General features: G+C 49.3%; 16 protein-coding genes and 1 pseudogene across 16 annotated transcripts, besides 17 other annotated features; all 17 read right to left on the bottom strand.

The window, feature by feature from the left end:
• beta-coP (coatomer beta subunit) lies at positions 825-3773 on the bottom strand (the record flags this gene model as incomplete). The annotated part of the gene is made up of 1 exon (XM_001218955.1): positions 825-3773. One exon carries the CDS (start codon positions 3771-3773, stop codon positions 825-827), a length of 2949 nt encoding a protein of 982 aa, XP_001218956.1.
• Positions 3710-3773: a sequence feature (Signal peptide predicted for Tb927.1.2570 by SignalP 2.0 HMM (Signal peptide probabilty 0.674, signal anchor probability 0.012) with cleavage site probability 0.551 between residues 22 and 23).
• A 102-nt stretch (positions 3774-3875) lies between these two features.
• Positions 3876-15064: a repeat region.
• Positions 4135-4419, bottom strand: TB927.1.2560 (hypothetical protein, unlikely; the record flags this gene model as incomplete). Its single annotated transcript, XM_001218954.1, has 1 exon — positions 4135-4419. One exon carries the CDS (start codon positions 4417-4419, stop codon positions 4135-4137), a length of 285 nt encoding a protein of 94 aa, XP_001218955.1.
• Positions 4362-4419: a sequence feature (Signal peptide predicted for Tb927.1.2560 by SignalP 2.0 HMM (Signal peptide probabilty 0.999, signal anchor probability 0.000) with cleavage site probability 0.540 between residues 20 and 21).
• Positions 4843-5244, bottom strand: TB927.1.2550 (histone H3, putative; the record flags this gene model as incomplete). The annotated part of the gene is made up of 1 exon (XM_001218953.1): positions 4843-5244. One exon carries the CDS (start codon positions 5242-5244, stop codon positions 4843-4845), a length of 402 nt encoding a protein of 133 aa, XP_001218954.1.
• On the bottom strand, positions 5719-6003 carry TB927.1.2540 (hypothetical protein; the record flags this gene model as incomplete). The annotated part of the gene is made up of 1 exon (XM_001218952.1): positions 5719-6003. The coding sequence occupies one exon, from the start codon at positions 6001-6003 to the stop codon at positions 5719-5721; it is 285 nt and encodes a 94-aa protein (XP_001218953.1).
• Positions 5946-6003: a sequence feature (Signal peptide predicted for Tb927.1.2540 by SignalP 2.0 HMM (Signal peptide probabilty 0.999, signal anchor probability 0.000) with cleavage site probability 0.540 between residues 20 and 21).
• TB927.1.2530 (histone H3, putative) lies at positions 6427-6828 on the bottom strand (the record flags this gene model as incomplete). The annotated part of the gene is made up of 1 exon (XM_001218951.1): positions 6427-6828. The coding sequence occupies one exon, from the start codon at positions 6826-6828 to the stop codon at positions 6427-6429; it is 402 nt and encodes a 133-aa protein (XP_001218952.1).
• TB927.1.2520 (hypothetical protein, unlikely) lies at positions 7303-7584 on the bottom strand (the record flags this gene model as incomplete). The annotated part of the gene is made up of 1 exon (XM_001218950.1): positions 7303-7584. The coding sequence occupies one exon, from the start codon at positions 7582-7584 to the stop codon at positions 7303-7305; it is 282 nt and encodes a 93-aa protein (XP_001218951.1).
• Positions 7530-7584: a sequence feature (Signal peptide predicted for Tb927.1.2520 by SignalP 2.0 HMM (Signal peptide probabilty 0.999, signal anchor probability 0.000) with cleavage site probability 0.582 between residues 19 and 20).
• Positions 8013-8414, bottom strand: TB927.1.2510 (histone H3, putative; the record flags this gene model as incomplete). The annotated part of the gene is made up of 1 exon (XM_001218949.1): positions 8013-8414. One exon carries the CDS (start codon positions 8412-8414, stop codon positions 8013-8015), a length of 402 nt encoding a protein of 133 aa, XP_001218950.1.
• TB927.1.2500 (hypothetical protein, unlikely) lies at positions 8889-9170 on the bottom strand (the record flags this gene model as incomplete). The annotated part of the gene is made up of 1 exon (XM_001218948.1): positions 8889-9170. One exon carries the CDS (start codon positions 9168-9170, stop codon positions 8889-8891), a length of 282 nt encoding a protein of 93 aa, XP_001218949.1.
• Positions 9116-9170: a sequence feature (Signal peptide predicted for Tb927.1.2500 by SignalP 2.0 HMM (Signal peptide probabilty 0.999, signal anchor probability 0.000) with cleavage site probability 0.582 between residues 19 and 20).
• On the bottom strand, positions 9599-10000 carry TB927.1.2490 (histone H3, putative; the record flags this gene model as incomplete). Its single annotated transcript, XM_001218947.1, has 1 exon — positions 9599-10000. The coding sequence occupies one exon, from the start codon at positions 9998-10000 to the stop codon at positions 9599-9601; it is 402 nt and encodes a 133-aa protein (XP_001218948.1).
• Positions 10475-10759, bottom strand: TB927.1.2480 (hypothetical protein, unlikely; the record flags this gene model as incomplete). Its single annotated transcript, XM_001218946.1, has 1 exon — positions 10475-10759. One exon carries the CDS (start codon positions 10757-10759, stop codon positions 10475-10477), a length of 285 nt encoding a protein of 94 aa, XP_001218947.1.
• Positions 10702-10759: a sequence feature (Signal peptide predicted for Tb927.1.2480 by SignalP 2.0 HMM (Signal peptide probabilty 0.999, signal anchor probability 0.000) with cleavage site probability 0.540 between residues 20 and 21).
• On the bottom strand, positions 11191-11592 carry TB927.1.2470 (histone H3, putative; the record flags this gene model as incomplete). The annotated part of the gene is made up of 1 exon (XM_001218945.1): positions 11191-11592. The coding sequence occupies one exon, from the start codon at positions 11590-11592 to the stop codon at positions 11191-11193; it is 402 nt and encodes a 133-aa protein (XP_001218946.1).
• On the bottom strand, positions 12067-12351 carry TB927.1.2460 (hypothetical protein, unlikely; the record flags this gene model as incomplete). The annotated part of the gene is made up of 1 exon (XM_001218944.1): positions 12067-12351. The coding sequence occupies one exon, from the start codon at positions 12349-12351 to the stop codon at positions 12067-12069; it is 285 nt and encodes a 94-aa protein (XP_001218945.1).
• Positions 12294-12351: a sequence feature (Signal peptide predicted for Tb927.1.2460 by SignalP 2.0 HMM (Signal peptide probabilty 0.999, signal anchor probability 0.000) with cleavage site probability 0.540 between residues 20 and 21).
• TB927.1.2450 (histone H3, putative) lies at positions 12775-13176 on the bottom strand (the record flags this gene model as incomplete). The annotated part of the gene is made up of 1 exon (XM_001218943.1): positions 12775-13176. The coding sequence occupies one exon, from the start codon at positions 13174-13176 to the stop codon at positions 12775-12777; it is 402 nt and encodes a 133-aa protein (XP_001218944.1).
• Positions 13480-15064: a repeat region (len=1585 bp. Repeat unit for alternating histone H3 and hypothetical gene array).
• Positions 13650-13934, bottom strand: TB927.1.2440 (hypothetical protein, unlikely; the record flags this gene model as incomplete). Its single annotated transcript, XM_001218942.1, has 1 exon — positions 13650-13934. One exon carries the CDS (start codon positions 13932-13934, stop codon positions 13650-13652), a length of 285 nt encoding a protein of 94 aa, XP_001218943.1.
• Positions 13877-13934: a sequence feature (Signal peptide predicted for Tb927.1.2440 by SignalP 2.0 HMM (Signal peptide probabilty 0.999, signal anchor probability 0.000) with cleavage site probability 0.540 between residues 20 and 21).
• TB927.1.2430 (histone H3, putative) lies at positions 14358-14759 on the bottom strand (the record flags this gene model as incomplete). Its single annotated transcript, XM_001218941.1, has 1 exon — positions 14358-14759. One exon carries the CDS (start codon positions 14757-14759, stop codon positions 14358-14360), a length of 402 nt encoding a protein of 133 aa, XP_001218942.1.
• Positions 15451-15981, bottom strand: TB927.1.2420 (hypothetical protein; the record flags this gene model as incomplete). Its single annotated transcript, XM_001218940.1, has 1 exon — positions 15451-15981. One exon carries the CDS (start codon positions 15979-15981, stop codon positions 15451-15453), a length of 531 nt encoding a protein of 176 aa, XP_001218941.1.
• Positions 15958-16026: a repeat region (RIME-A. Truncated (5') (pers. comm. F. Bringaud)).
• A 228-nt stretch (positions 16027-16254) lies between these two features.
• Positions 16255-21304: a repeat region (DIRE - TUBIS (pers. comm. F. Bringaud)).
• Positions 17610-17615: a repeat region (inverted telomeric repeat hexamer CCCTAA).
• Positions 19793-19798: a repeat region (inverted telomeric repeat hexamer CCCTAA).
• Positions 21080-21305: a repeat region (RIME sequence at 3' end of Trypanosoma brucei tubulin cluster (EMBL:M27843) (1741 bp) Blastn scores: E()=e-119, id=99% (query, 1-226:subject, 34-259); RIME-A (DIRE). Degenerate (pers. comm. F. Bringaud)).
• Positions 21305-22205, bottom strand: TB927.1.2410 (annotated as a pseudogene).
• Positions 21305-22205: a sequence feature.
• Positions 21305-22253: part of a repeat region that runs on past the window's edge.

Below are 22253 nucleotides of genomic sequence, written 5' to 3'. Positions count from 1 at the left end.
AGAAAAGTCGCCACGGGAGCTGCACAGACTTACGCTACCGGGAATATATATATATATATATATATATATATATGTTGGGTCACAGAGCAAGAAAAGGGCAAAATGGCTAACCGAGCACAATAGAAAAAAAGTGAATAATAACGAGCGTATGAACGGGCAAATAAAGGGGAACGGTCAGGAGACGGTGGATGCATTAGACCTTCATTGCCTCTCAGGACATTAGATGTGTGGAAAAGAAACTTTTAGAGCACCAGAACACATACACATATATATATATGTACAAAAGAGATTGTAAATCAGGGGATGGTGACACCAAATGACACGGGGTAAGAGGAATAAACGAGCGCATGCTTACCTTTTTTTACCCAGACCCCTTCCCTTCCCTTTCCATTCCACGTTTTCCCTCATTGCTCCATACTACGTGATGCACTTTTAATGGATTGAAACTCTCGGTATCCCTACTCCTCTCCTTGTCTCAGGTCTCATTTTTGCCTTTTTTGTCGCTACCTTCACCATCGCTTCCCTCCACACTCACACACGTATGTTTCTTCTCTTATTCTAATTCATTTATTTGCCCTGTCTCATCTCTACGTTTTTTTTTCCTCATGTTTTCCCCTCACCTTCCTCGTTACTCACACCCGGGGCCGCTGCGGCACCTCACACGCTCAATTCTCAATATGACAGGGTGATATACTCGGGCAACGCATTTTATATAATTCACGCTTGTACGGATTCCGCTGTGGTAACGCCGCGTCCTGCAGTTCGGGGCGAGGAATGAACAAATAGAACAGCAGTAACAGCAACGACCAACATGCAGAGGAGAGTTATGACACTATACGTCGATTCAGTATATTGAGCTTCTCACCAAAACCGTAGGCAACAGGCCGCTTGTTAGCACGGACTCGCACCATTCCGCTAAGTTTTCCCTCCGCGTCACGCTCAATGGACACATTCAGCAGAGCGTCATCACCGAATAGCGTGCGGGCGTACATATTGCAAGACACGTAGCGGTGACCATTGTCACCTTTCCCATCAAATGCAGAAACCACCTCGTCGTCTTCCTCTGGATAGGGCTCCAACAACCGCGTGTTTGTCCCTTGCATCACATACTCCACGTACTCACGCATATCTGTTTTTTCTGTTCTGATTGCAACAGCATTTTCCCAGTCGTACTTGCACCACTTGTCCCGGAATTCTGATGCACTGCATTTGGCAGGTCTAACATAGTTCATAATGTCGACGCGGACGTTGTTCAGAACAACACAACCCCGCTCGTTCTGGGGACCCTCATACAAAACACTAGCGCATATGACGCCGGTCTCGGGGCTACCCACCTTGAGCGCCGTGCGGATCCTAACAGAACCGTGGGGCTGTATGGTGTGGACTTGTGGTCTTTCACAAAGCTTCATGCTGCCAAGTGGCGTCAACTCAATCGAGACATCTCGCAAGACGTTTGCTGTGCAGTTTGCAATGTACCAGTCCACAGTTATATCGAACTGATGCACCGTGACTGAGGCTTCACAATATAACGGATCACAGAAACCAGACAAGGGGACCGTCTTCTCAAGTTTTATAAGGAATTCTTCCGTCTTTTCGATAGATGCGTTTGCCACGACGGACCCCAAGTCGTCCACGGCTTCCAGCTCTAGCAGCGATCCCTTTCCTTCCATGATTTGTGTGAACATGACAGGTGTGTCCACGCTGCACAACGCCACTTGCTGCTCATCGAACGAGGTCCTACCAACAACATTATCATTGTTTCTTTTGTTAAAATCGAACCCATCACCGCCCGCAATGGACCCCACCTTATTCGTCAGTGAGTCGAGTGCCTTTGAAGAATCCTCTACAAAAGTCGCAAGAAGCGGCGATCGGGGATTAGTAATGTTAAGGAGTGCGAGCCGTATTTGCTCGTGGGTGGCATCATCAATCATACCAGCCGCCCCATCCATCGTGCAAAAACGAAGTACTTCGTTGAGCAGCATGATGGCGCTATTTTGCGCTTCCTTCATGGTGCTCTCGTCCACACCGCTGCTGTGGTGGTTGAACAGGCGAATGATAAGTTTAGAGAGCGTACTGGCAAGCGGTGCCGCAATGAAAAACTTTCCTCCCGTAAGCACCCCCCGCAGACCACAGTTCGAATCATTACCCTCCGCGTCTTCCTGAGTTTTATTGGAGGGTACAGACGACATCACGTACGTGCCATCTTCCTGCACGATCGTGGTCATCTGCATACGGGGCTTCTGTTGCCCCCCCTTGTGACTGTCGAAGTCCTCTTGTTGTTTCATCTGTTCTTTAACGGTGGGCTCTAGGGGTAATGGTTCCAAAGTATTGATGAGGAGTCTGATAACCTCCAATGCGTCGTCTGCTGATGTCACATGTGTGCCGAGCAACCACAACACCGTGCGAATTACTGATGGGCACCGAATCATACGGAGCGTCTGCCTGAGCTGTCTCAATGTTTCGCTACGTAGCGAAGGTTGTAACTGCAGAACTTCTCGAATGAGAGAAACGACTTCAAACCCCGAGTCATCTTCCTCATACAGGTACTCCAGGACCAAAGGTATCACTGCTGATGCCATGTGCGGCCGCCGAGCCACCGCTGTGCGGGTAGCGCGTATCAATAACTTCTTGTACTCGAGCAAAGACTCTTTGTCATCAACATCACACTCATTTTTAACCCAGTAAAGTTCCTTCTTAATCGCCTGCACGAACACCTCACTGTTTTGATTGGAGACGAGCTCCACTCCAAGTGTTACTATCCGCTTTCGAATTTCCATCGTGCCGTTGGCCAGAACGCTCAAAATGTCTAGCAGAGAATCCTGTAGAATCTTGCTGAACCTCTCCCGCATTGCATCGAGCTGATCCACCACAATCAGACGCACACTGATATCAGTGTGCGTCTTGAGCAAATCAATAAACGTTAACGCCGCCTGGCGAATAGCTGTTGGGGAAGTTGAGATGCTTAGAAGCGTTGAGGCACACTGATAGCGCACCGCTGGATTGTTTGATTGAAGTATGCTAAAGAGTACCGTAACATATCTCCCTTTGTCATAAGGATTCGCCCGTATCATGTGCCCTGCAAAATCCACAATGGACATTTGCAAGGTCGCTCCCAGACTCTCCAAATTCTTTGACTCCCGCAACTCTGCCAAAAACTTTACAACCCGATCGGGCGAACATTCCACCAACATTTCAAACGCGTTCCTACTGGCCGATACGTCGTTTTCCTCGCTAATAAACTTCTCGACAAGCTCAGCTGCATCCGGGAGCAACTCGGGGAACCTCTTAAAGATCCTATGCACGGCGAGAACAGCATTTCTGCGCACATATGTAACACGGTGCGTTAAATTCTGCACCACCGACGACACAAGCGGTTCCACCAGCTCCCTTTCCTTTACTTTGCACATGAACCGCAACGCAAGGCCCCGGATGTACTCATTGGGATGAAGCAGGTCCTCTCGCAGAAACGAGCAAATAAGAATCATTTCACTCAGCAGCTTACCACTCGCATCGGTTTTGTCTACCACTTCCCAGAAATATAAAACAAGCTTCTTAATATAATGATCATCAAGCGGAGTGATAAACTTGATTACAGTCATGATCATATGATTTTGCGGTTCGCCGTTAAGATGCATCCGGATCAATGCCTCAAGAGCGGACGCACGTGCCTTCATATCCCCCTTTTCCAAAGCTGATTTAAGTTCCTTCGAATTCACAGGAGCCCCACTCAACCCCACAAGAAAACTACAAAAACCCTCAGCTTTGGCCTCCATACTCACGACACTAAAAATCAATACTTCAATACAAAAAAAAAAGAAAAGGGATAACAGCAAAAAAAAAAAAACATCATACAAAAAGTGTAAATAAAAAAAAGGTGTAAATTAAAAGGGAAATACAAAAACAAAAGGGTGAGAGGAGGCAGAGGAGGGAAGTTGGAAAGTGGAAGAGGCTAGGGATAAAGGGGAGAAGAGTAACCACACATTCACAGATGCTGTCCTCTATCAGTCACCCTCACCCAATATCTCGTTACCTCCACACTTTCACACCTTTCTTTCCCTTTCCATCTGGCCATCCGTCTCTCCCACGTCGCCCCTCCACTCCCCTTTACCCTCATCTTAACCCCAATCTCAACTCTTATTCCACACTCCCGGATATTGCACCCAGAGTGGAATGAGCAGACGAAAAGAAAGAAAGAAAGATATACGGGGGAATGGGGAACCACACCTGAAGTGGAGGCATCCGCACCGCTGGAGGTGACGTGGAAAATCTAACTGTGTCACAACAGCCCCCTAAACTTGTCTCTTCCCCAACCGCGCAGCGGGGACACGCCGGCAGGTACACCTGCACAACAATCCGCGCACGCCACGCACGGCCTCCGATGAACAGTAGCAAAAGGCAAAACAAATCACAAGGCATCATTGTGTGGTACCGTGTGACGATGGCTAATGCGACTGGAAACCGCTGTGAGTAGGAGCAAGTTAGGAGGGTCGGACACACAGTGTCTTTGTAGTGAGGGGAAGAGGGGAAAGAAAGTAAAGGCTACACAGTGTAATGAGAGAAAGGGAGCAGTTACAAGAAGGAAGTATGTGTTATGCATGCAAGTGGAACGTAGAGGAGAGCAACAGAGAGGAGAAGGGGAAAGAGAAAGAAGGTCATGCACATAAACATACACATATATATACATATACATGCATGCATGCTTTGCAGTGCTCTCTCTTTCTTTCTTTCTTTCTCTAATCTGAATATTTGTCTCAACCCTGACCCTCACGCATACATACATACATACACACACACCTACTCATATTCATACTCACTCACTCAATTACGCATTTCTGTACCTTCTTATGCACGTTCACCGCGTAGGCAGAGGGCAAGGTGAATGTCCTTTGGTTGGATTGTCACACGCCCACTGTGAATGCATGCGCGGTTGGTATCGGCAAGCAGCGACACAATGTACGACTCAGTCGCTTCCTGTGCGGCGAGAATAGCGCTACTCTGGAAGCGCAGACCCTCCTTTTGGGCACCAGACACCTCACGGACCAGGCGTTGAAATGGTGCCTTTTGTAGCAGCAGGTCGGTGGAGCGTTGGAACTGGCGGATTTCACGGAGTGCCACGGTGCCGGGCCTCCAGCGGCGTTGGGCGGTCTTTACGCCAGATGCGGCATCAGAACCCTTTGAGGCCTTCTTGCTCTTCTTGGAGGTGATGGTCTTCTTCGTCCTGGCGGTTTCCTTGGTCCTCGACATGTCTTTTAGTTTGTTGCTTGGTTTGAGAGTTGTGGTAAAGTAGCTTTTTAGCTTTCTAGTATGAGATGTAACAGAAAAAAAAAAGAGAAAGAGAGAGGAGGGAGGTATGACATTCAAAGGGATGTATGTGTGCATGCGGTTGTGCAAAAGAACCGCTACTAAGAAGGAAGCGGTGGTACAAAGCCAGTGAAAGGATGCTGATGGTGGGGTGAAAATGTAAAATAAAAGGGAAATACAAAAACAAAAGGGTGAGAGGAGGCAGAGGAGGGAAGTTGGAAAGTGGAAGAGGCTAGGGATAAAGGGGAGAAGAGTAACCACACATTCACAGATGCTGTCCTCTATCAGTCACCCTCACCCAATATCTCGTTACCTCCACACTTTCACACCTTTCTTTCCCTTTCCATCTGGCCATCCGTCTCTCCCACGTCGCCCCTCCACTCCCCTTTACCCTCATCTTAACCCCAATCTCAACTCTTATTCCACACTCCCGGATATTGCACCCAGAGTGGAATGAGCAGACGAAAAGAAAGAAAGAAAGATATACGGGGGAATGGGGAACCACACCTGAAGTGGAGGCATCCGCACCGCTGGAGGTGACGTGGAAAATCTAACTGTGTCACAACAGCCCCCTAAACTTGTCTCTTCCCCAACCGCGCAGCGGGGACACGCCGGCAGGTACACCTGCACAACAATCCGCGCACGCCACGCACGGCCTCCGATGAATAGTAGCAAAAGGCAAAACAAATCACAAGGCATCATTGTGTGGTACCGTGTGACGATGGCTAATGCGACTGGAAACCGCTGTGAGCAGGAGCAAGTTAGGAGGGTCGGACACACAGTGTCTTTGTAGTGAGGGGAAGAGGGGAAAGAAAGTAAAGGCTACACAGTGTAATGAGAGAAAGGGAGCAGTTACAAGAAGGAAGTATGTGCTATGCATGCAAGTGGAACGTAGAGGAGAGCAACAGAGAGGAGAAGGGGAAAGAGAAAGAAGGTCATGCACATAAACATACACACATATATACATATACATGCATGCATGCTTTGCAGTGCTCTCTCTCTCTTTCTTTCTTTCTCTAATCTGAATATTTGTCTCAACCCTGACCCTCACGCATACATACATACACACACACACACCTACTCATATTCATACTCACTCACTCAATTACGCATTTCTGTACCTTCTTATGCACGTTCACCGCGTAGGCAGAGGGCAAGGTGAATGTCCTTTGGTTGGATTGTCACACGCCCACTGTGAATGCATGCGCGGTTGGTATCGGCAAGCAGCGACACAATGTACGACTCAGTCGCTTCCTGTGCGGCGAGAATAGCGCTACTCTGGAAGCGCAGACCCTCCTTTTGGGCACCAGACACCTCACGGACCAGGCGTTGAAATGGTGCCTTTTGTAGCAGCAGGTCGGTGGAGCGTTGGAACTGGCGGATTTCACGGAGTGCCACGGTGCCGGGCCTCCAGCGGCGTTGGGCGGTCTTTACGCCAGATGCGGCATCAGAACCCTTTGAGGCCTTCTTGCTCTTCTTGGAGGTGATGGTCTTCTTCGTCCTGGCGGTTTCCTTGGTCCTCGACATGTCTTTTAGTTTGTTGCTTGGTTTGAGAGTTGTGGTAAAGTAGCTTTTTAGCTTTCTAGTATGAGATGTAACAGAAAAAAAAAAGAGAAAGAGAGAGGAGGGAGGTATGACATTCAAAGGGATGTATGTGTGCATGCGGTTGTGCAAAAGAACCGCTACTAAGAAGGAAGCGGTGGTACAAAGCCAGTGAAAGGATGCTGATGGTGGGGTGAAAATGTAAAATAAAAGGGAAATACAAAAACAAAAGGGTGAGAGGAGGCAGAGGAGGGAAGTTGGAAAGTGGAAGAGGCTAGGGATAAAGGGGAGAAGAGTAACCACACATTCACAGATGCTGTCCTCTATCAGTCACCCTCACCCAATATCTCGTTACCTCCACACTTTCACACCTTTCTTTCCCTTTCCATCTGGCCATCCGTCTCTCCCACGTCGCCCCTCCACTCCCCTTTACCCTCATCTTAACCCCAATCTCAACTCTTATTCCACACTCCCGGATATTGCACCCAGAGTGGAATGAGCAGACGAAAAGAAAGAAAGAAAGATATACGGGGGAATGGGGAACCACACCTGAAGTGGAGGCATCCGCACCGCTGGAGGTGACGTGGAAAATCTAACTGTGTCACAACAGCCCCCTAAACTTGTCTCTTCCCCAACCGCGCAGCGGGGACACGCCGGCAGGTACACCTGCACAACAATCCGCGCACGCCACGCACGGCCTCCGATGAATAGTAGCAAAAGGCAAAACAAATCACAAGGCATCATTGTGTGGTACCGTGTGACGATGGCTAATGCGACTGGAAACCGCTGTGAGTAGGAGCAAGTTAGGAGGGTCGGACACACAGTGTCTTTGTAGTGAGGGGAAGAGGGGAAAGAAAGTAAAGGCTACACAGTGTAATGAGAGAAAGGGAGCAGTTACAAGAAGGAAGTATGTGTTATGCATGCAAGTGGAACGTAGAGGAGAGCAACAGAGAGGAGAAGGGGAAAGAGAAAGAAGGTCATGCACATAAACATACACACATATATATACATATACATGCATGCATGCTTTGCAGTGCTCTCTCTTTCTTTCTTTCTTTCTCTAATCTGAATATTTGTCTCAACCCTGACCCTCACGCATACATACATACATACACACACACCTACTCATATTCATACTCACTCACTCAATTACGCATTTCTGTACCTTCTTATGCACGTTCACCGCGTAGGCAGAGGGCAAGGTGAATGTCCTTTGGTTGGATTGTCACACGCCCACTGTGAATGCATGCGCGGTTGGTATCGGCAAGCAGCGACACAATGTACGACTCAGTCGCTTCCTGTGCGGCGAGAATAGCGCTACTCTGGAAGCGCAGACCCTCCTTTTGGGCACCAGACACCTCACGGACCAGGCGTTGAAATGGTGCCTTTTGTAGCAGCAGGTCGGTGGAGCGTTGGAACTGGCGGATTTCACGGAGTGCCACGGTGCCGGGCCTCCAGCGGCGTTGGGCGGTCTTTACGCCAGATGCGGCATCAGAACCCTTTGAGGCCTTCTTGCTCTTCTTGGAGGTGATGGTCTTCTTCGTCCTGGCGGTTTCCTTGGTCCTCGACATGTCTTTTAGTTTGTTGCTTGGTTTGAGAGTTGTGGTAAAGTAGCTTTTTAGCTTTCTAGTATGAGATGTAACAGAAAAAAAAAAGAGAAAGAGAGAGGAGGGAGGTATGACATTCAAAGGGATGTATGTGTGCATGCGGTTGTGCAAAAGAACCGCTACTAAGAAGGAAGCGGTGGTACAAAGCCAGCGAAAGGATGCTGATGGTGGGGTGAAAATGTAAAATAAAAGGGAAATACAAAAACAAAAGGGTGAGAGGAGGCAGAGGAGGGAAGTTGGAAAGTGGAAGAGGCTAGGGATAAAGGGGAGAAGAGTAACCACACATTCACAGATGCTGTCCTCTATCAGTCACCCTCACCCAATATCTCGTTACCTCCACACTTTCACACCTTTCTTTCCCTTTCCATCTGGCCATCCGTCTCTCCCACGTCGCCCCTCCACTCCCCTTTACCCTCATCTTAACCCCAATCTCAACTCTTATTCCACACTCCCGGATATTGCACCCAGAGTGGAATGAGCAGACGAAAAGAAAGAAAGAAAGATATACGGGGGAATGGGGAACCACACCTGAAGTGGAGGCATCCGCACCGCTGGAGGTGACGTGGAAAATCTAACTGTGTCACAACAGCCCCCTAAACTTGTCTCTTCCCCAACCGCGCAGCGGGGACACGCCGGCAGGTACACCTGCACAACAATCCGCGCACGCCACGCACGGCCTCCGATGAATAGTAGCAAAAGGCAAAACAAATCACAAGGCATCATTGTGTGGTACCGTGTGACGATGGCTAATGCGACTGGAAACCGCTGTGAGCAGGAGCAAGTTAGGAGGGTCGGACACACAGTGTCTTTGTAGTGAGGGGAAGAGGGGAAAGAAAGTAAAGGCTACACAGTGTAATGAGAGAAAGGGAGCAGTTACAAGAAGGAAGTATGTGTTATGCATGCAAGTGGAACGTAGAGGAGAGCAACAGAGAGGAGAAGGGGAAAGAGAAAGAAGGTCATGCACATAAACATACACACATATATATATGCATGCATGCATGCTTTGCAGTGCTCTCTCTTTCTTTCTTTCTTTCTCTAATCTGAATATTTGTCTCAACCCTGACCCTCACGCATACATACATACATACATACACACACACCTACTCATATTCATACTCACTCACTCAATTACGCATTTCTGTACCTTCTTATGCACGTTCACCGCGTAGGCAGAGGGCAAGGTGAATGTCCTTTGGTTGGATTGTCACACGCCCACTGTGAATGCATGCGCGGTTGGTATCGGCAAGCAGCGACACAATGTACGACTCAGTCGCTTCCTGTGCGGCGAGAATAGCGCTACTCTGGAAGCGCAGACCCTCCTTTTGGGCACCAGACACCTCACGGACCAGGCGTTGAAATGGTGCCTTTTGTAGCAGCAGGTCGGTGGAGCGTTGGAACTGGCGGATTTCACGGAGTGCCACGGTGCCGGGCCTCCAGCGGCGTTGGGCGGTCTTTACGCCAGATGCGGCATCAGAACCCTTTGAGGCCTTCTTGCTTTTCTTGGAGGTGATGGTCTTCTTCGTCCTGGCGGTTTCCTTGGTCCTCGACATGTCTTTTAGTTTGTTGCTTGGTTTGAGAGTTGTGGTAAAGTAGCTTTTTAGCTTTCTAGTATGAGATGTAACAGAAAAAAAAAAGAGAAAGAGAGAGGAGGGAGGTATGACATTCAAAGGGATGTATGTGTGCATGCGGTTGTGCAAAAGAACCGCTACTAAGAAGGAAGCGGTGGTACAAAGCCAGTGAAAGGATGCTGATGGTGGGGTGAAAATGTAAAATAAAAGGGAAATACAAAAACAAAAGGGTGAGAGGAGGCAGAGGAGGGAAGTTGGAAAGTGGAAGAGGCTAGGGATAAAGGGGAGAAGAGTAACCACACATTCACAGATGCTGTCCTCTATCAGTCACCCTCACCCAATATCTCGTTACCTCCACACTTTCACACCTTTCTTTCCCTTTCCATCTGGCCATCCGTCTCTCCCACGTCGCCCCTCCACTCCCCTTTACCCTCATCTTAACCCCAATCTCAACTCTTATTCCACACTCCCGGATATTGCACCCAGAGTGGAATGAGCAGACGAAAAGAAAGAAAGAAAGATATACGGGGGAATGGGGAACCACACCTGAAGTGGAGGCATCCGCACCGCTGGAGGTGACGTGGAAAATCTAACTGTGTCACAACAGCCCCCTAAACTTGTCTCTTCCCCAACCGCGCAGCGGGGACACGCCGGCAGGTACACCTGCACAACAATCCGCGCACGCCACGCACGGCCTCCGATGAACAGTAGCAAAAGGCAAAACAAATCACAAGGCATCATTGTGTGGTACCGTGTGACGATGGCTAATGCGACTGGAAACCGCTGTGAGTAGGAGCAAGTTAGGAGGGTCGGACACACAGTGTCTTTGTAGTGAGGGGAAGAGGGGAAAGAAAGTAAAGGCTACACAGTGTAATGAGAGAAAGGGAGCAGTTACAAGAAGGAAGTATGTGTTATGCATGCAAGTGGAACGTAGAGGAGAGCAACAGAGAGGAGAAGGGGAAAGAGAAAGAAGGTCATGCACATAAACATACACACATATATATATATGCATGCATGCATGCTTTGCAGTGCTCTCTCTCTCTTTCTTTCTTTCTCTAATCTGAATATTTGTCTCAACCCTGACCCTCACGCATACATACATACATACATACATACACACACACCTACTCATATTCATACTCACTCACTCAATTACGCATTTCTGTACCTTCTTATGCACGTTCACCGCGTAGGCAGAGGGCAAGGTGAATGTCCTTTGGTTGGATTGTCACACGCCCACTGTGAATGCATGCGCGGTTGGTATCGGCAAGCAGCGACACAATGTACGACTCAGTCGCTTCCTGTGCGGCGAGAATAGCGCTACTCTGGAAGCGCAGACCCTCCTTTTGGGCACCAGACACCTCACGGACCAGGCGTTGAAATGGTGCCTTTTGTAGCAGCAGGTCGGTGGAGCGTTGGAACTGGCGGATTTCACGGAGTGCCACGGTGCCGGGCCTCCAGCGGCGTTGGGCGGTCTTTACGCCAGATGCGGCATCAGAACCCTTTGAGGCCTTCTTGCTCTTCTTGGAGGTGATGGTCTTCTTCGTCCTGGCGGTTTCCTTGGTCCTCGACATGTCTTTTAGTTTGTTGCTTGGTTTGAGAGTTGTGGTAAAGTAGCTTTTTAGCTTTCTAGTATGAGATGTAACAGAAAAAAAAAAGAGAAAGAGAGAGGAGGGAGGTATGAAATTCAAAGGGATGTATGTGTGCATGCGGTTGTGCAAAAGAACCGCTACTAAGAAGGAAGCGGTGGTACAAAGCCAGTGAAAGGATGCTGATGGTGGGGTGAAAATGTAAAATAAAAGGGAAATACAAAAACAAAAGGGTGAGAGGAGGCAGAGGAGGGAAGTTGGAAAGTGGAAGAGGCTAGGGATAAAGGGGAGAAGAGTAACCACACATTCACAGATGCTGTCCTCTATCAGTCACCCTCACCCAATATCTCGTTACCTCCACACTTTCACACCTTTCTTTCCCTTTCCATCTGGCCATCCGTCTCTCCCACGTCGCCCCTCCACTCCCCTTTACCCTCATCTTAACCCCAATCTCAACTCTTATTCCACACTCCCGGATATTGCACCCAGAGTGGAATGAGCAGACGAAAAGAAAGAAAGAAAGATATACGGGGGAATGGGGAACCACACCTGAAGTGGAGGCATCCGCACCGCTGGAGGTGACGTGGAAAATCTAACTGTGTCACAACAGCCCCCTAAACTTGTCTCTTCCCCAACCGCGCAGCGGGGACACGCCGGCAGGTACACCTGCACAACAATCCGCGCACGCCACGCACGGCCTCCGATGAATAGTAGCAAAAGGCAAAACAAATCACAAGGCATCATTGTGTGGTACCGTGTGACGATGGCTAATGCGACTGGAAACCGCTGTGAGTAGGAGCAAGTTAGGAGGGTCGGACACACAGTGTCTTTGTAGTGAGGGGAAGAGGGGAAAGAAAGTAAAGGCTACACAGTGTAATGAGAGAAAGGGAGCAGTTACAAGAAGGAAGTATGTGCTATGCATGCAAGTGGAACGTAGAGGAGAGCAACAGAGAGGAGAAGGGGAAAGAGAAAGAAGGTCATGCACATAAACATACACACATATATACATATACATGCATGCATGCTTTGCAGTGCTCTCTCTCTCTTTCTTTCTTTCTCTAATCTGAATATTTGTCTCAACCCTGACCCTCACGCATACATACATACATACACACACACCTACTCATATTCATACTCACTCACTCAATTACGCATTTCTGTACCTTCTTATGCACGTTCACCGCGTAGGCAGAGGGCAAGGTGAATGTCCTTTGGTTGGATTGTCACACGCCCACTGTGAATGCATGCGCGGTTGGTATCGGCAAGCAGCGACACAATGTACGACTCAGTCGCTTCCTGTGCGGCGAGAATAGCGCTACTCTGGAAGCGCAGACCCTCCTTTTGGGCACCAGACACCTCACGGACCAGGCGTTGAAATGGTGCCTTTTGTAGCAGCAGGTCGGTGGAGCGTTGGAACTGGCGGATTTCACGGAGTGCCACGGTGCCGGGCCTCCAGCGGCGTTGGGCGGTCTTTACGCCAGATGCGGCATCAGAACCCTTTGAGGCCTTCTTGCTCTTCTTGGAGGTGATGGTCTTCTTCGTCCTGGCGGTTTCCTTGGTCCTCGACATGTCTTTTAGTTTGTTGCTTGGTTTGAGAGTTGTGGTAAAGTAGCTTTTTAGCTTTCTAGTATGAGATGTAACAGAAAAAAAAAGAGAAAGAGAGAGGAGGGAGGTATGAAATTCAAAGGGATGTATGTGTGCATGCGGTTGTGCAAAAGAACCGCTACTAAGAAGGAAGCGGTGGTACAAAGCCAGTGAAAGGATGCTGATGGTGGGGTGAAAATGTAAAATAAAAGGGAAATACAAAAACAAAAGGGTGAGAGGAGGCAGAGGAGGGAAGTTGGAAAGTGGAAGAGGCTAGGGATAAAGGGGAGAAGAGTAACCACACATTCACAGATGCTGTCCTCTATCAGTCACCCTCACCCAATATCTCGTTACCTCCACACTTTCACACCTTTCTTTCCCTTTCCATCTGGCCATCCGTCTCTCCCACGTCGCCCCTCCACTCCCCTTTACCCTCATCTTAACCCCAATCTCAACTCTTATTCCACACTCCCGGATATTGCACCCAGAGTGGAATGAGCAGACGAAAAGAAAGAAAGAAAGATATACGGGGGAATGGGGAACCACACCTGAAGTGGAGGCATCCGCACCGCTGGAGGTGACGTGGAAAATCTAACTGTGTCACAACAGCCCCCTAAACTTGTCTCTTCCCCAACCGCGCAGCGGGGACACGCCGGCAGGTACACCTGCACAACAATCCGCGCACGCCACGCACGGCCTCCGATGAATAGTAGCAAAAGGCAAAACAAATCACAAGGCATCATTGTGTGGTACCGTGTGACGATGGCTAATGCGACTGGAAACCGCTGTGAGCAGGAGCAAGTTAGGAGGGTCGGACACACAGTGTCTTTGTAGTGAGGGGAAGAGGGGAAAGAAAGTAAAGGCTACACAGTGTAATGAGAGAAAGGGAGCAGTTACAAGAAGGAAGTATGTGTTATGCATGCAAGTGGAACGTAGAGGAGAGCAACAGAGAGGAGAAGGGGAAAGAGAAAGAAGGTCATGCACATAAACATACACACATATATACATATACATGCATGCATGCTTTGCAGTGCTCTCTCTCTCTTTCTTTCTTTCTCTAATCTGAATATTTGTCTCAACCCTGACCCTCACGCATACATACATACATACACACACACCTACTCATATTCATACTCACTCACTCAATTACGCATTTCTGTACCTTCTTATGCACGTTCACCGCGTAGGCAGAGGGCAAGGTGAATGTCCTTTGGTTGGATTGTCACACGCCCACTGTGAATGCATGCGCGGTTGGTATCGGCAAGCAGCGACACAATGTACGACTCAGTCGCTTCCTGTGCGGCGAGAATAGCGCTACTCTGGAAGCGCAGACCCTCCTTTTGGGCACCAGACACCTCACGGACCAGGCGTTGAAATGGTGCCTTTTGTAGCAGCAGGTCGGTGGAGCGTTGGAACTGGCGGATTTCACGGAGTGCCACGGTGCCGGGCCTCCAGCGGCGTTGGGCGGTCTTTACGCCAGATGCGGCATCAGAACCCTTTGAGGCCTTCTTGCTCTTCTTGGAGGTGATGGTCTTCTTCGTCCTGGCGGTTTCCTTGGTCCTCGACATGTCTTTTAGTTTGTTGCTTGGTTTGAGAGTTGTGGTAAAGTAGCTTTTTAGCTTTCTAGTATGAGATGTAACAGAAAAAAAAAAGAGAAAGAGAGAGGAGGGAGGTATGACATTCAAAGGGATGTATGTGTGCATGCGGTTGTGCAAAAGAACCGCTACTAAGAAGGAAGCGGTGCCACAAAGCCAGTGAAAGGACGCTGATGGTGGGGTGAAAATGTAAAATAAAAGGGAAATACAAAAACAAAAGGGTGAGAGGAGGCAGAGGAGGGAAGTTGGAAAGTGGAAGAGGCTAGGGATAAAGGGGATGAGAATAATCATTTCGCATGCTTTTTCGAGCATAAATGTGATCCCTTTGTGATCGCTGTCTAGCTACAATAGCGTGGTCCGTTGCATTGCATCATCCAAACGAGACGGGGTGAGGTCCAGGGCGCTTTTCTGATTGCCTTAGCTTCGTGTTACCGCGTCAAGGATGTTTTGCAGTTCGAATATGCATAGGTGGACAGGTAAAAGAACTTGTCCGACCTGTTTTATTGACCGACCTCGCTCCACCATAGTGGGTGGAAAACATTGAAGTTTCCCTCAATAATAGAGCAGTTATTTTCCAAGGTCTGCAGAAGGGTAGCGAAGGATCCAGTGATGCTCGGTGGTGGGGGGATGTAAACATTCACTATACCCAGATGAGTATTACCTATCACAATTTCACAGTTACGGCTTTGATGCCAGTGTCGTTTGGGAGTGCTTTCCATGTCACACTCCTGGTCTGGATGCTGCTTCGTTGGTGCACCAAGATGGCAACTCTTCCACCCCGAGCGTTCGGGGGGCTACAGTAAACTGTGTATGGCGGGACCTTACAGATGCGAGACGCCTCACGCAACTTCTTCACCTCCGGAAGAAGATAGACGTCTGCATCTAGAGCAAGTAGGCTTGATAGCTTTACTGCTGAGACACCGTTAACGTTCTGCTGCACAAACCGGAGGGGTCCAGGATTGCGCTCAAAGTATCCACACAGTAACAGCAGAAGCTTGCAATCGTGCGAAATTAAACCCTTGCAAGGTCCAATCTCTGCATCCGCAGTACTGTAGCGCACAGTGCGAGCGACCAACCAACCACTAGGGTGGTTTCCACTATCCGTTTTCCCAACAAGTAGAAACCTAAGCTTGTTAGCCCTTTCGGGTGTCGCAGGCCCTTGGCTTCCGCACCCTGGCTCAGCCGGCCACCTCATCGTGGTACCAGGGTCCAGTACCTCGCCTATGCGGGGGAAGCCAAGCCCCTGCAACCGTCAGCTCTTTGAGGGAATCTGCTGCGGGTGCAGGGGCATCATGTTTTTTTAATATAACGCGCAATTATCTCAAAGAGATATTTGGCAGCGTACCACCAGCAGTCCTATTCGAACGTTGGTGCCTGCTTTGTGGTGAAGGGGGGAGAGTTTCTGGGCTGACGAGACCCAGGCTCCGTCTTAATATGGACGGGGGAGACTAACTGTGTACACAGGGGCTCATCGAGGAAATGGTGAGCGTTTCCGCTTCCCACGCGATCCGACAGGGGGGGGGGAGACAGAAGTTTGATATCTCCTAGACGGAGGGCAATCACTACGAGGGTCAGCTGATTCGATATCCGGCGTTCGGCCTTTACTTTCTGGCGGTACCTTTTGTGAGAGTTTTTCCAGTTCCAGTAGGAATTTTGTTAACTCTTCACTGTACAGCAACTTTTCGAGAGGTGTGTCATCCTTGAAGAATCGTTGACGCAGTGTAGCGAGTCCTGGGTACACGAGTAGGTGCCTAGGTGACTCTTCGCATTCATGCATCTGGGGGAGAGGGGTTTCCAGCTTCAAACCATGTGCAGTTTGTTGATGACGCGTTAGTCCTGCTTTTGAGTAGCACTTGGTGCCGCACTCGGTACACTCATGCGTCGGCACTGTAACCTTCACGTATCGTCGTCCTGCCGGAGCTGCCTCGGTGCTAGAGAGCTGACATACGCTTCCACTATTTTTCGCCCTGTAGTGGCGTATTAGAGTGGATGGTGTGGCGTATGTCTTCTCGCAGTGATCACACTGATATCTTCCTTCGACTCTTTCCGTCCGTACTTTCTGCGATCTATTCTCTGGAGTGGGGGTCCTTGGTCTCTTTTTTGAAACTGTAGTGATAGACTAGACTGTTTGGAGGTGCCTATACCTACAGTGCGCAGCTAACCCACTCTTTGATTTCTCTATGAAATCGCAGCATGTACAATGGAGCGAGGTAGCTGATGGTTCCTCCTCCTCTACTTCCCGTCGATTCGCCGAATCCCTTCCGCTCTTCCTGGTTGCTATCGTGACCTTTTGATCTGGGTGCTGGACTCTTCGGTGGTTTGTTAATCCACCCTTGGACTTGTGTACAAAAGAACACAGGGCACACTGAAGAGTGTTCTCCGATTATGTTGTTTGTTCACTTCCCTCTGGGTTTTCTGTTGTTCCGCGCGGTGGTGCTACACCCGGGTGTGCGGTCTCTCTGTGCCTTGTTTGCCAAGTCTTCGATTTGAAGGTCCTCTCGCAGATCAAGCAGGGATACATAATAGTATCCGCAGCGGTTTGCGGTGTTTCTGTGTTTGGCGGCGGTTCGGGAGGTGGGAGGGCCAAATTGGAATCCTCCTCCATCTCCTCGCGGGAATTTGAGTCGCCGTTTGCCCTGCTCGTATTGGACTCCATGGGTTCGTTGCATGTGTATAGCGCCATTTTGCCGGTTCGAGCATCGCAGCCCACAAATTGGGCAAACTGTTGGATCGCTTGCACGTGTGGATGTTGGTCTCACACTCACGAGCTCCACTGTCTGGCTTTTTGCCACATTGCAACACCATCTGCATGTGTTGGGGATATTAGGGTTCAATTTCCTGTTCACCCAACCGTACGTAGGTGCTGCACCCGTGCGGAGTTGAGTCAGTAGGGTTTATTCTTTTCTGGACAGCGAGGTCTTGAGGTTTGTGTTCTTCCAGTGTCCAGTAAGTGTGGCCCTATGTGTTTGTGGCTTTTCCCTTGTAGTGCGCAGCAGCCTTTTCGCTGCTGCAACCACCTCCGGTATCCATGCAGTTCGCATTTGTGGTTGCTCTGCTGCGTCAGCTTGCTCATTACCCGCTATTCCACAGTGACCAAATATGAACTGAATACGAATCCGTCCTCCTTTACTTTGGAGTTGGATGAGTAGTGTCCATATTTAGCGCAGTACTGTGTCTGTAACTGTAAGCGGGCCCGCGTGCAGAGCTGCTACCATTGACCATGAGTCCGTAAATATCAATAATCGGAAGTTTTGTTTTTCTGCTTTATCGATCTCTTTGGACAGTTGTTTCAGGCCAATTATTAGGACTACACATTCAGCTCTATAGCTGCATGCAAGTCGTCCCGTTCCTTCGAGCACTTTGTGCAGGAGTTTGCCATTCTTGACGATGAGAGCTGCCGCTCCTGATTTTCCTCCAGTGTTACAGATCCGTCTGTCCACACTTCGTAGTGTGATAGAGCGACAGGGTTATTGCCCTTTTCTTCTAATAACGGCGCTTTATCCATCTTTCGGATGTCTCACGTTTGAGTTCTTCCTCCGAGTCTCTGTTCACATTCGGGGGAATGGCGTAGTGAAACAGACATCTGTTCGCTGTATCCAGAAATATGGACACCACTCTGTGGTGTGTGCGGATTCTACCTGAAGTTGTGGGTATTCACGCTTTACATCATTCAGTAACTTTCGGACAGGATAACTTGGGTGATATACTAACTCCGCACTCTCTTTTAGGTATCTATCTCGTGGCTGGCAGCGTATCAGGTACTTCAGACCCCGTATCGTCGCGGCTTCTCTAAGGGACGTTAAGTTGGCCTCTAGGCGCGCGTCTGTACTGTTTCAACCTCTCACCGTTCCGGAGAGAATTCTGCACGCTCTGTTTTGGGAACACTCTAGCTCTTCCTGATTGAAGTAGTTGGCATTATGATACTAAATCGCCACGCCGTACAAGATCTTTGCACGAGTCAGGGCAATGTAGAACGTCCTGATCGTGTTGGTTCGTGGTCCCCAAGAAGTTGATGAGATTGCAGCAAGTTGCAGTAGTCGCATATCCACTGCCTTTTTAACCCCCTCGACATGGGTGGAGAAACCACTATATGACTGTAATGTGATGCCAAGTATCTTGGGATTTCTATCTTCATCGATAGGTTTCCCGTTCACCAACAGAAGTAGTGAGTTTCTGTTCTTGGCGCCAAATAGTGTGTATTTGGTCTTATCCACATTAATGCCCATATAAGTCTCTCGGCTCCATGCTGCTACTGCGTTTAGCCCTGCTTGGAGCGTTTCCTGGACTATGTTTCTATCAGAGTGACGACATGAGAGAGTTAGATCGTCTGCGAAGAAGCCATGTCCTAGACCAGGAATTTGGTTGAGGCGTTTACTGAGAGAGTTCACCACTATGATAAGAGGGGACCTAGGACTGTACCTTGTGGAACCCCTCGTGTGAACTCCCTGTTCCCCGAAAACACCTTCTTTACCCTTACTTGTTTTTTTCTTCCCTGTAGTAAGGTAGCGGTCCATTTCACAGTGTAAGTTGGTATTCCCATTTCCTGCATGGCACGAACCGCTGTTGCATGATCTACCGTGTCGAATGCCTCCGGGTAATAAGCAAATACAGCCCCTTTCCTGTCATCGTGGTGAGGTCTACATAGAGCTGCCATTAGGTGTAAGAGCTGGTCTAGTGTAGAGTTACCCGTGCTGAATCCTGATTGCTGCACTTTCAATTTCGATTCGACAGTGTTACGGATCCTTGCGCAGACAATCTTTTCCATGACCTTTAAGACCGTACTTGTTAAGGTAACAGGCCTGAAGGATGCTAGGTCAATGGATGGCTTTCCCACTTTCAACAATGGAATGATGACACCTTTTTTCCACGGTTGCGGATCCTCACCAGCGTATAAACTGCGATTGAATAATCGTGGTAGTAAACGCCTTCCATATTTGTTGAGGTGCTTGAGAGCCTCTCAATCCACTGCATATTGTTTCCAGGAGCAGAACCATTTGGTATATACCTTAGGGTTGTGTTCAATTCTCCCATGGAGATACGCCTGTATGGCATCTGTTTTGGGAGGGAAATCGAAGGAGCTTGCGCAACATCCGGGTGCCGCTTCGACTATTCAGGGTATATATCTATGAGACTCTGTGCGTGCTGCTTCTGCGCCAGGATTCTGTTGTCTGCCCTCACTGCTGGTGTGACTAGGGTTTTTTGTGAGAAAACATTCTTTACGATATGCCAACTGTTACTCTCAGAAACTGCAAACTTGTTGCAAGTCTCATGCCATCGTTTGGTGGAGACTTCCATTAGCAGTTTTTTTCGCTGGGAGACAAGAGATGGCCTCTCTCGAAGATGTTGGACGCATCGTATCTTCTCATCTCTCTCTGTTAACTCCTTCGTTCACAAAGGCTTTTGGAAAAAGGAGCCGCGGGGGACAGCTTTCACTGTCGCGTCCCGGATAATATTACCTAAAATGGGGGCGTTTTTGTGTATTTTCCCCGAGTTTCCGATCTTCTTGCTTTCTTGCTTGGTGTAGGCATTGAATTTCACCCAGTCGGCTTTCTTTCAAGAGAATAGCGCTCGGTCCAGACAAGCAAGGGCAATCGGGATCTCATCGTTTCCGACGATGACTGAAATAAGATGACGTAGTGATCACTGTCCGGTGTCTCTGTAGCCGTCCAATTGATAATTTGACATTCCCGGTTCAGCGTTACGTCAGGGGACGATCCGAGGTTTCGTGCATAGTCATATCTGGTGCGGTCAGCTGTATTTGCTACAATATAACCTGTATCAACACACCAAGTAGTCATTGCTTCACCTCCTGCATCAGGAGGGACCTCTCTATCCCATAGACACAAATGTAAATTCACGTCGGCGCCTATGACGTATTGCACATCTCTCTTCAATGCGACAAGTTTTCCCAAGTTCACAGCGCTTCGTCCTCTTGGAAAATAGGCTGACGTGAGCGTTAGTTTGTCTTCCTCTGATACGTGGATAGTGGCGCTTACATGTTCTAGCTGTCCCACTTTCTTCTCACCGACTTCCACCCGGAGGACTTTTTGTATCAGAATAGATACTCCACCACCGTTTGCATCCCTTTCTGCTCCGTCGTGTTGCAAAAGTAGAGGATGGAGAATCTGTTCTTCCAGAGAGGAAAAATTCGTTTCGCACAGTAAGCAGAAGCTTACCCTATCCTCAATGAGCATCCTATGAAGAGCTAACCGCTTGCCCTGTGTGAGCGCAGCGCAGTTCCACTGGGTGCCACGGAATACAGGGTCTAATTTACTTTCCACATCACCATTCATCAGTTTCTGGGCGCGAATAATACTACTGATGGCACGTCTGCACGTACCTAAGGACAGACATTGATAACACTTTGTCTCAGCCTGACTCTGCTTGTCCCATGGCAAAACGATGACGCACCCGCAGGCACTTCCTTACAAAGATGGCGGTTGCCGGCTCTTGGCTTCCCACGCATAGGCGAGGTACTGGACCCTGGCACCACGATGAGGTGGCCAGCATCACCAGGGGCATCATGTTTTTCGCATCGAACATCTGCTGCGTTAGCTCGGGCACGGAGAGACCGCGGTACTGCTGCGAGCCGCGGCTGGTCAGCGGGGCGAAGCCCATCATGAAGAAGTGCAGACGCGGGAATGGGACAAGGTTCACAGCCAACTTACGGAGGTCAGAGTTCAACTGACCAGGGAAGCGCAGGCAGCAGGTGACGCCGGACACAACAGCAGACACCAAGTGGTTCAGGTCACCGAACGTTGGTGTTGTCAGTTTCAGGGTGCGGAAGCAAATATCGTACAGTGCCTCGTTGTCAATGCACATCGACTCATCGGAGTTTTCCACAAGTTGGTGCACGGAGAGAGTCGTATTGTACGGCTCGACGACAGTGTCGGACACCTTGGGGGATGGGATGATGGAGAAAGTCATCATGATACGGTCAGGGTACTGCTCGCGAAGCTTCGAGATGAGCAGCGTACCCATGCCGGAGCCAGTACCACCACCAAGGGAGTGGCAGATCTGGAAGCCCTGGAGGCAGTCACAGCTCTCCGCCTCCTTGCAGCACACATCGAGCACAGAGTCGATCAGTTCCGCACCCTCCGTGTAGTGGCCCTTTGCCCAGTTGTTGCCGGCGCCAGACTGTCCAAAGATGAAGTTGTCGGGGCGGAAGATCTGACCATAGGGGCCAGCACGTACGGAGTCCATTGTACCTGGCTCCAGATCAATCAGCACGGAGCGGGGCACATAGCGACCTCCCGTTGCCTCATCAAAGTACACATTGATGCGCTCCAGCTGCAGGTCAGAGTCACCCTGGTAGGTACCTGTGGGGTCCACACCGTGCTCGTCACTGATCACCTCCCAGAACTTTGAGCCGATCTGGTTGCCGCATTGGCCAGCCTGAACGCAGACGATTTCGCGCATAATTCGTTTGAACTATTTTCTTTGATGAAAGGGTTACTATTCTTTCTC

Source organism: Trypanosoma brucei, chromosome 1, assembly GCF_000002445.2.
Source record: "Trypanosoma brucei brucei TREU927 chromosome 1, complete sequence".
Classification (NCBI taxonomy): Eukaryota; Euglenozoa; class Kinetoplastea; order Trypanosomatida; family Trypanosomatidae; genus Trypanosoma; species Trypanosoma brucei.
Note: the sequence above shows the minus strand (reverse complement) of the source record. Positions and strands in the feature narration are given on the sequence as shown.